Source organism: Labeo rohita, chromosome 16, assembly GCF_022985175.1.
Source record: "Labeo rohita strain BAU-BD-2019 chromosome 16, IGBB_LRoh.1.0, whole genome shotgun sequence".
NCBI classification, from domain to species: domain Eukaryota; kingdom Metazoa; phylum Chordata; class Actinopteri; order Cypriniformes; family Cyprinidae; genus Labeo; species Labeo rohita.
Genome location: NC_066884.1, coordinates 19,186,730 through 19,196,068, shown reverse-complemented (window position 1 = coordinate 19,196,068; position 9,339 = coordinate 19,186,730). Strand labels below are relative to the sequence as shown.

At 32.2% G+C, this 9,339-nt stretch overlaps 2 protein-coding genes across 2 annotated transcripts; both read right to left on the bottom strand.

Annotated features, from left to right (window-relative positions):
- Positions 1–730: 730 nt before the first annotated feature.
- negaly6 (neuromast-expressed gpi-anchored lymphocyte antigen 6) lies at positions 731–4,491 on the bottom strand. Its single transcript, XM_051130404.1, has 5 exons — positions 4,387–4,491; positions 2,874–2,987; positions 2,639–2,785; positions 2,412–2,522; positions 731–1,303 (listed from the first exon to the last, which is right to left on the bottom strand). The coding sequence occupies exons 1-5, from the start codon at positions 4,433–4,435 to the stop codon at positions 1,092–1,094; spliced, it is 633 nt and encodes a 210-aa protein (XP_050986361.1). The 5' UTR covers positions 4,436–4,491; the 3' UTR covers positions 731–1,091.
- Positions 4,492–6,530: 2,039 nt separating this feature from the next.
- On the bottom strand, positions 6,531–8,243 carry LOC127177892 (urokinase plasminogen activator surface receptor). Its single transcript, XM_051130424.1, has 5 exons — positions 8,193–8,243; positions 7,698–7,805; positions 7,468–7,614; positions 7,269–7,382; positions 6,531–7,167 (listed from the first exon to the last, which is right to left on the bottom strand). Exons 1-5 carry the CDS (start codon positions 8,239–8,241, stop codon positions 6,959–6,961), a joined length of 627 nt encoding a protein of 208 aa, XP_050986381.1. The 5' UTR covers positions 8,242–8,243; the 3' UTR covers positions 6,531–6,958.
- Between the last annotated feature and the right edge of the window lie 1,096 nt (positions 8,244–9,339).

The following is a 9,339-nucleotide window of genomic DNA, read 5'->3' as shown; positions in this document are numbered from 1 at the left end:
ATCTTGTATATAAACACATAGGCCATTCTACAGAATTTGTGCCACAACCAAAAAAAAATATAATATATATATATATATATTATATATATTATTTTATATAATATATATAAAATCATAATTTATTGAGTACGTTCAATTGGGAGGTGGCTGCTCTGATCCCTGACCAATAAATTGTAACTTATGAAAATTATATTTAAAAAATGTTTGCATTTTATTCCATTTTTATTTTTAAAAATATCTTTTTATGTTTTTAAGTGCAATTAAACAATTATAATTATTTAAAATAATTATTAAAAATTATAAAAGTTTATGTAAAAAATGTGTCTGACATTTTTCATGTCACTACAGAAATAGTGCACGTTTTAGTCCACTGGCTGAGACTGATTTCTCATATATTTACATTTACACCCCCTGCTCTTTGCTTCCTGTCTACAACACTGTCCTTTCCTAACAAAAGGCAAAAATGTCAAAAAAAAAAAAAAAACCAACAACATTGCAATATTACTGTATTTGGTATCAAATTAATGCATGTAAAAAACAGTCTCACTAACCCCAAACTTTTGAAAGAGTTTAATATACATATTAAAGTGTGCAAAAGTCCCAAGAGGTGTAACACAAAGAGATGCTTTAAGATCATCAGATTTCATCTCCTTTGTCCACAACAATTCAAAGGCCCAAGGCGTAAGGATTTGTGCAATGATATATTAGTGTATTGAAACTTAATTCCATGCAGAAACCTAAATCTACACCCTCTTGAAAGGAAAATAATCAGTAAACATATGTACACTGTTTCACACCAGTCTCTCGGGGGAATAGGTTGTTCGGACCAAAGATATGTTTAAGTTTAAAAAATATATATAGTTACTGGCCATTGCATAATCTTATTGTTATATCTGTTACATCGGTGTTTGTGAGTATTGAGAAAGAGGGAAAAAAATGACAATATAATGAAAATATCGGTACACTTGACAAGCACTTCGAAGGATCATGCATTGACAACATATAATTTGTAATTAACCGATATAAACAATATAAGAATCTTGGCTGGATTCATTTTTTGTAAAACCTCAGAGAATCATGACAGCTGACGTTTAAAGTGTCGTCTGCAGTATTACGTAGATCAGAATCCCCAGCTGAAAGAAGCGGCTCGCAGTGGCGGTTTGAGCGCCGTTACAGAGATGTCCTTTACAGCAGCTCTGGTCCGCCGCTATGCTGGACTGGCCGATCTGAGTGGACAAATCACCCCTGCAAAAACTTTCAGTCGCACATCCTCTCATTGTCAACATCTGGCCATCACTACTGACTGTTGAAAAATTATACGGTAAGTTCAGGGAAGCAAGGATCACAGGCAAAAGATGTTGAGGAACGAAACCTTTGAACAACAATGACAAAACAGTCTTATTTGGGGCAGTGAGCTTTGAAAAATGAAACGGTTTCATTGCCTGCAGTGCTAAGCAGAGGCAACACTCGACTCCTGTGACATGTTGATAATGTCAGAAATACCCGTAGGCTTATATTATATTTCATATTTAACCAATTTTAAAACTACGGTTCAGAAGTGTCCATTAAAATGTTGTAATGTTTGTAAAATAAGCCTCTTATGCTCAGACAGCATTTATTTTTTAAAAATGTAATATTGTGAAATATTACAATTTAAAATTAGCTTCTATCCACCGTTTTCTACCCTTAAAAGTGGGTGTGGCCATTTGTAAATTTTATGGGTGTGGCTTCCGGTCTCTATTTGTAACTGTACAGAACAGCTCGTTTTGCTGCTTGATATTGAAAATTGGTGTGTCTCACCATATTATTTTAATGTATTATCCTAATTATGAACACACTTGTTTGTAGTGCGAACAGTTTTAACATTTACCGCACGTTGTTATTCTTCTCATTATTTCCCTATTGCGGATAATGAACCCGAAGTCTCACCTATAGGCTTACTTCCGCATTGAGGAAAAAGATGTATATTTAATTTTTTTTTAAGTAGCTAATTTATTTGTGTGACAGCAAAGCTGAATTTTCAACAGCCTTCATTTTCACATTATCTTTCAGAAATCACAGTTGATTTGGTGTTTAATAAACATTTGTTTTACACATGAAAAATGTGCTGGCTAATGTTTTTGGGAAAACTGTGGTAGTTCTACATTTTTCTGTAAAAAATTAACTGTCTTTACTGTCACTTCTGGTCATTTTAATGTATCGGTTTCTTTCCAAACATCTTACTGACTTTTAAATAGTGATGTTTAAAGATATTTATGAATGATAAAAAATAATACAATTAATATAAATTATTAAATATGAATTATTTATTATACAAAAATTGTTTATTAATTCGATTTTTATTTTTACATTACATATATCCTAAATATCAGAATATAGATTTTTGTTTAAGAATTAAGAATGAATCTTACCAGTTGCCTTGATACAATGATCTTCCTTATCAACACAAGGTAAAGTTGTTGCACAATCTTCTCCATTGCAAGTATAGCAGTGCATTCCGTTTGGGATGATTTTGGGTAATTCTATGAAACATGCATAGTTAATGCAAGAAAATATGCAGAAAATAAGTAAATAATTTGAATTAAGTATGTAGATTTTATGTCAAATAAGAATATTCTTCCTCCTGTGTTAAACATACCTATTTCAGTCTGGGTGTTGCACAGGTTAGTATTGCAGCATTGATTACTGATGACTAATTTCGTAATTCCGAAGTTTGCCGTTGCAGTTGTGCATTGATGAGTTGCAGAGCAGTTCTTCATAATCATGTCAGCCAATGTGTTGTTTCCTATAGCAGAAATCTACGTTAGCCTCATTTTTGGAAAAATTAAAATTGAAGATATATTATTTCAATTCAAAGTCTGCCCAAAACATACCCATATAAGATGTGGTTCTCATAGTCCCACACTGACCAACAGGACACTCCACTTTAGTTTCAGTGCATTTAATTGATGTCTCAGGAATGCACTGATAGCAGGTTAAGGAACTGACTGAGAATTAACACATCGTTAAGCGTATTTAAATAAATAAATAAAAATGCCCTTTCAGAAAAATCTGGTTGAAGCACATACAGTTGAAGTCAAAAGTTTACATACACCTTGCGTAATCTGCAAAATATTAATTATTTTACCAAAATAAGAGGGATCATACAAAATGCATGTTACTTTTTATTTAGTACCAACCTGAATAAGATATTTCATATAAAAGACGTTTACATATCGTCCACAAGAGAAAATAGTAGCTGAATTAATAAAAATGACCCTGTTCAAAAGTTTACATACACTTGATTCTTAATACCTGAATGATCCACAGCTGTGTGTGTGTTTTTTTTTTTTTTTTGGTGATAGTTGTTTGTCCTGAACAGTTAAATGTCTGCGGTTCTTCAGAAAAATCCTTCAGGTCCCACAAATTCTTTGGTTTTTCAGCATTTTTGTGTATTTGAACCTTTTCCAACAATGAAACATTAAAACATGATGGGTTAAAAGCCGAGGGGTGAAAACTTTTTGAATTTTAAGACATTTAACTCATTTTGTCTTTTGGGAAACATGTAAGTATCTTTTGTAGCTTCTTATGGGCAGAACTAAATAATAATAATAATAATAAAAATCAATATTTAGGCGAAATAAGAAAAATGTACACATTCTGTTCAAAGGTTTACACCCGTGGCTCTTAATGCATCATTTTTCCTTCTGAAGCATCAGTGAGCATTTGAACCTTCTGTAATAGTTGCATATGAGTCCCTCAGTTGTCCTCTGTTTGAAAAGATTGGTCTCAAAATCATACAGTCATTGGTGGAAAGGCTTCAAATACACAAATATGCTGAAAAAAACAAAGAATTTATGGGACCTGAATGATTTTTTTCTGAAGAGAAAATCGGGCAGTTTAAGTGCTACAAACAAGGGACTCATCACTAAAAACAAACAAACAAACAAACAAACAAAAAAACAGTTGTGGATCATTCAGGTATCAACGCAGTATTAAGAATCACTTTTGAAAGGGGTTATTTTTATACATTCAACTATTATTTTGTCTTGTGGACTATAAGTAAATGTATTTTATGTGAAGTATCTTATTCAGATCAGTACTAAATAAAAAATAACCTGCATGAATCCCTCTTATTTTGGTAAAATAATTAATATTTTGCAGATTCTGCAAGGGGTATGTAAACTTTTGACCTCAACTGAATTCTGAAAATGATATAAAGCAAAACGATGTTTAAGTTTGCTACATTTTATACTACAGAAATTCAGTACACTAACTCCTATTATAATCTATTAAATCCGTTTTAACAGTTCTCTCAGTTACACAGTGCACTATAGAAAACCCTACAAAATTATATCAAACATATTTTAACCAAACATATGCGTAAAGAAAAATTCTAACAATTACCTTTGTAGAAAAGTGTACTCATGAGAATACAGAGGAGAGGCTGTGCCATTTTGATTTGAGTTCAGACTGAGATGAGAAGTGAGGGACAAGACTACAAGACTAAGACTACATCCCCCGGCCTATGAGGAAACATGAAACATGACGAAACTGATACTGTCCCTTAAAGAAAAAAAAAGTGTCGCCAACGTGTCACACAACTTTTTTCCTGTATTAAATCTGAAAACTTGAAACTTGTTGGTTTACGGATTAATTCTGGTATGATAATATACAGTATGTGTGTGTGGGAGAGATGGAGAATGCATGTTTTATGGTGTATTTTGTTTTTAAATAGAGATAAACAGAAAAGAAGTGGGAGAAAAGGAGGGAATATGATCAGGATGACTTCAGCTTGCATCCCTGTGGGAACAGCTTATGCTTGACCTGCACTGAGTAGTTTTACTGTCTGAAACTAATGTTTGTGTGCTGTAGTAACATGTCCTGCAGCTTGTCACTATGACAGACTATATTTATTTTTATTAAAAGGAATAAATGTGTTCCTTTTATTAAAATGAAAACATTACAAAGAACAAATGCTGGTGTATAGATATAGTTTTGTGTAAACAAAAGAAAATGGTTATTGTATAACTGCTACTCTTATTTTTCTCTGAAACAAAACATGTAAGCATGACAGGAAGTAAATCAGGTTTTGATCAGAATTGATCACAAACACATTATTCTGTCTAGTTAAGGATTACTTTGTGTTTTAACTTTTTTTAATATGCACTATATACCCTGATAGCACACGTACATTTCTGAGATGTCTATTTGACATCTGCATTTATTTCTGCAAGATGTATTTTTTACGTAGTTTACTCATCTGCAATACGTCTGTTGGACGTTTTCTATCAGATGTCAAATAGACGTATATTAGATCTCTTTAAGATGTTTATGATTTAGAATGTATGTAAAACTGACATCTTACAGGTGTCTGCCAGATGTTTGTACACAGCAGATGCTTTCCAAATCAAGAGATCTTTAACAGACATCTTGCAGACGTGCATGTGCTATCTGGGTAGCAGTGGTTCTCACCCTTATGGATTTCAAGGTCCCCCTTTATCCAAGATGATATTTGAATAAAATAAAAATCACAAAAAAAAAAAAAAAAAAAAAAAAAAAAAAAAAAAAAAACTTATGTCAGTTTAATGTTGTACAAATTTATTTATTTTTTAGCATTTTAATTCAAATAATTTTAAGACTAAAACAACTTTTAAAAACTAAAACACTTTAAACACGAAATCTATTCATACTTACACATTTACCCTGATAGCACACATACATCTCGGAGACGTCTATTTGACGTCTGCATTTACAACTGCAAGACATCTACAAGACGTAGTTTGCTCATCTGCAATACGTCTATTGGACGTTTTCTATCAGATGTCAAATAGACATCTATTAGATGTCTTTAAGATGTTTATGATTTAGAATGTATGTAAAACTGACATCGTACAGACGTCTGCCAGACATTTGTACACAGCAGATGCTTTCCAGATCAAAAGATCTTTAACAGACATCTTGCAGATGTATGTGTGCTATCTGGGTATATATATATATATATATATATATTTCTTACAGGCCTGCATTGAAACTGTTCTCTATCAAAAAGTGCAACTATCATAGCAATAAACAAATCCATAAGTTTTTTTTGTCTTCTTAGCTTTATAATGTCACTTGTTTTTTTTGTTTTTTTAGGAAAATGGTCAGTTTTAGTTTCTGAAACCTTATTAAATCTGTATTGTTTGGTTATCCCCTGTAGAGCAAGAAATAGCAGCTGCAAATGGTCGACGCTATAAAACTGTTTACATTAGGATAGTCAACACAGATATATACACAGAGATGGAAAACAAGATCATTTCGTAAAGTCTGGAGAGTAAGGAAAGCGTCTTCAAAAGTATTCCACATCTACTACAGTCCTCTCCACCACCACCAGAGGTCTCTGTCTCCTCAATGAGCTCTTTTTACTTTTGTGGTCTCACCGTTTCTACAGCGTTTTGCGGGTCCATTTGCTCAAATAGATATAACGCAAAGCATTGTGTTATACATTTACAATTATTATTTTTTAATAACAGTGTAAAACTTTGTTAGATTTACGATGTTAAGAACTGTGGAAACGTGTCTAAGTATGTGAAAAGGGCCAATAAGGTGGATTTTTTGTTTACTTTGATGTCGATCACCTGTGGCTCACTTTTAGCTGTACAAAACAGCTTGTTTTGCTGCGTGATATTGTACATTTGTGTTACCATATATATGTATTATCTTAATTATGAACGTACTGGTTTGTAGTGCAAACAGTTTTACGGTTTACTCCTCTTTGTTATTCTTCTCGTTATTTCCTTATAGCGGATAATGAACCGGAAATCTTCCCAGTTGAAGAATAAGGTGGATAGGTCTAGATATCGAGATGTTTTGCAAAGACAGTTGTTACAGTATATGTTGAAATGAAAGTACAGAAATGCATTCAGCATGTACCAGAACACAAAGAAGTGTTTTTAAGAGCAAAACTCTAAAAACAAAAACTGAAAGATAGCACATATCAGAAGACTAATAGAGAGAGAAGTGGTACCAGCATCAGGAAAAAAACTCTCAAGCTCTGAGCACCATTACACAGGTTTCCCTCACAACATTTCATGTAAGTACCAAAGCCATAGGACTGTACAGGTAATCCCAGTGCCAGCGTCCCGTTCCCACACAGCAGCTTGCTTGAACATCCTTTCGTGGTCACCTTCTTGCCATCGACATCAGCTGACAAACAAAAAAGAAGAGTTTTAAAGCCCTAAATAAAAACAGCTAATTACTGACATTCTTTCTATGCATAGATTTAAAGCTTTGTTAAAAAGGTTCACCTGTTGTAACAAAGCACTGAGTCTCATCACCCTCACAAGCCAGTGTACGTGTGCAGTCTGTAGTGGCATTGCAGGTGAAACATTTCTTCCCGTTAAGAGGCTTTTGTGGCAAATCTGTTGAGGTTATAAGTAGACATATTTATGAATCTATATTCTTAAAAAGCTAAAACCTCAAACTCAGATCTCATAATCAAAGTACCTGGTGCATTTACACTGTTGCATGAATCTGTAGTACAGCATTGGGAGTTGAGAGTCACTTTGCTTTGTCCAGAATTCATGCTCCCAGTAACACACAAAACAGGATCTGCGCAAGACCTTGCACTGCTGTTGCCCACTTTTCTGCCATCTACAAAGACCAAAAGTAAAACCCCTTTAGTAACAAAACCCTGAGAAGATTTGCACATTTTTCATGATCGCTAGTTTTCTTACCTACGTATATGTTTGTGGTCGTGGCGCCACAACGAGATGGACAGGTTACAGTTTGTGTGCATGATCCAGTTGAATCTGTTATACATCCGTAACACCTCAGAGTCAGTGCTGAAAATATAAAGTGTAATACACTGATAAGAACTTTGGTGTCAGCTCCAATCTTAAACAGGAAACCAGTTTGCATCTTATATCTGATTTTAAAATGTAGAAACAAATAGTATACACATTTAAAATAAAAACTCTATATAGGTAACTAAAACCATAATCGTTTTTTGTTAAATAAAAAAAAAAAAAAAAAAAAAAAAAAAAAAAAACATTTTCATTTAGTTTGTTTTGATGTATTAAAAAAATGAAATAAAAGTTAATGATTATAGGTATATTAAAAAAGTACTAAGCCATTTAAAATAAATATGCCAAAAAGAGAAAAACTGAAAACAGAAATATAAAATATAAAATTAAAAACTATTAAAGTATGTTAGTATCTCTGCACTTTACCTTTGGAGAAAAAAACAGTGGTGAGAAGCAGAGTAATGTGCAGCGCCATAGCTGGAATAACTGAAAGGACGGCAGCTCCTCAGCTGGAGTTCTTATATATGCATTTCCACAGGTCTGTTTTGCATTGCGGCCAGGAATATTAAGCATTGCTGATTTCATACAGAAACTACATTTGTTAAGCAGAATTCAAAGGCAATATCCCCTGTCTGAACATAATCTGAAGGAGGAAAACTTTTTGGAAAAGCTATAGGTTCAATTTATCATCAGTTAATGTAGTATCATAAACTAACAACTAACAATAAACATTTATTAACACTGGTAAATATAAATGTGCAAATATAGTGCACATTATAGTGCTTGATGATAATACATGTTTATTTCTGACATTTTAATGCACATTAACATTTTTACTTTCTAATATATATATATTTATACATATATTTAGTCCTATAGCAATGTTACAGTATATATGCAAATATTAAATACATACAAACTTACATATACTGACATCAGAAACAAGAGTTTTTATTTTTAAAATATTTTTTACATTTCAGAAATATATGAAATGTGCCACACATATATCACAAATGGCTAGTAGTCCTATCCTATACGCATACATTTTCATAACAATGCAAATGTCATGTTTACATTACATGTTTAGTTTTTACCTATTTTTGCATTTTTCTGTGACGCTTACCTTTTTAAAAACAAATTCTTGGAGTGGTGCTTGAGTCACCGCTGCTGACACTAGCTTTCTATTGTCACAATATGTTTTATTTTATCTTTACTTAAAAAAAAAAGACAATCATTGAATCATTAAAAATGAAAGTTTTAATCATGAATGTGTAAAAAAAAAGTTCTAATTATCAAAATATAATTATAATTATTATTACAGTTGCTAGAGCTATGATAAATAAATAAATAAATAAATAAATATTTATTTAATTGAATATGAGTTTTTTTAATAAATAGGATTTAAGAGTTAAAATTAATACAAATATAGTTAAAAATTAATTATGTTATCTCCCTGTTACATTCATTCATTCATTCATTCATTCAATTAATCATTCATTCATTTGGTTTTGGGCCTCCATTGTAAATGTTCATTCACGTAATCAAATCACTGCTCAAAAGAGGCTACTTACAA

What these genes read in the sequence shown, in the direction of transcription:
- negaly6 (XM_051130404.1), bottom strand. Translation starts at nt 4,435, where the DNA reads ATGGCACAGCCTCTCCTCTGTATTCTCATGAGTACACTTTTCTACAAA. An exon ending in GAGTACACTTTTCTACAAAG is followed by an intron (nt 2,988 to 4,386) that starts GTAATTGTTAGA and finishes GTTAATTCTCAG; the next exon opens with TCAGTTCCTTAACCTGCTAT. An exon ending in CAACACCCAGACTGAAATAG is followed by an intron (nt 2,523 to 2,638) that starts GTATGTTTAACA and finishes CATGTTTCATAG; the next exon opens with AATTACCCAAAATCATCCCA.
- LOC127177892 (XM_051130424.1), bottom strand. Translation starts at nt 8,241, where the DNA reads ATGGCGCTGCACATTACTCTGCTTCTCACCACTGTTTTTTTCTCCAAA. An exon ending in CACTGTTTTTTTCTCCAAAG is followed by an intron (nt 7,806 to 8,192) that starts GTAAAGTGCAGA and finishes TTATATTTTCAG; the next exon opens with CACTGACTCTGAGGTGTTAC. An exon ending in GACCACAAACATATACGTAG is followed by an intron (nt 7,615 to 7,697) that starts GTAAGAAAACTA and finishes TGGTCTTTGTAG; the next exon opens with ATGGCAGAAAAGTGGGCAAC.